This window comes from Myotis brandtii, unplaced genomic scaffold, assembly GCF_000412655.1.
Source record: "Myotis brandtii unplaced genomic scaffold, ASM41265v1 scaffold603, whole genome shotgun sequence".
In the NCBI taxonomy this organism is placed as follows: Eukaryota; Metazoa; Chordata; class Mammalia; order Chiroptera; family Vespertilionidae; genus Myotis; species Myotis brandtii.
This window is the reverse complement of record NW_005370284.1, coordinates 492,836-493,170: the sequence shown is the minus strand read 5'-3', so window position 1 is coordinate 493,170 and position 335 is coordinate 492,836. Positions and strand designations below refer to the sequence as shown.

Sequence of the window (335 nt, the reverse complement as noted above, 5' to 3'; positions counted from 1 at the left end):
CGACAGGAACTTCACGCCGGCGCCGAAGGACACGAGGACGAAGCCGTGCTCGCTGGCGCCGTCCACCCAGCTCTGCAGGTCCTGGGAAGCAATGCAGCCGAGAATGTGACAGGTGACAAGCTCCTGTCAGTGTCCGCCCCTCGGTGTTCCCCCGCCCCCCCCGTGGAAATGCCTCCGGGGGGGTTTTCTAACAATCGGAGTGAAGACTCCAGACCAGCATCCCCTCTAACACTGTGTCTGCTGGAGGAGCAGGGAGGCAGGCGGTAACTTCGGTAAAATAACAGGTAGTGACACCCGCCCAGCACGGTGGTCGCCAGGCAGCCCGGGTCCCGCTC

General features: G+C 63.6%; 1 protein-coding gene across 1 annotated transcript in view; it reads right to left on the bottom strand.

The window, feature by feature from the left end:
• UGT8 (UDP glycosyltransferase 8) overlaps positions 1–335 on the bottom strand; it is a gene marked incomplete at its 3' end in the record, with an annotated part of 38,256 nt that overhangs the window by 4,901 nt on the left and 33,020 nt on the right. The window contains exon 5 of the mRNA XM_014550538.1: positions 5–81. Coding sequence (XP_014406024.1) covers positions 5–81 — 77 coding nt within the window. The remainder of the gene's footprint in view (positions 1–4; positions 82–335) is intronic.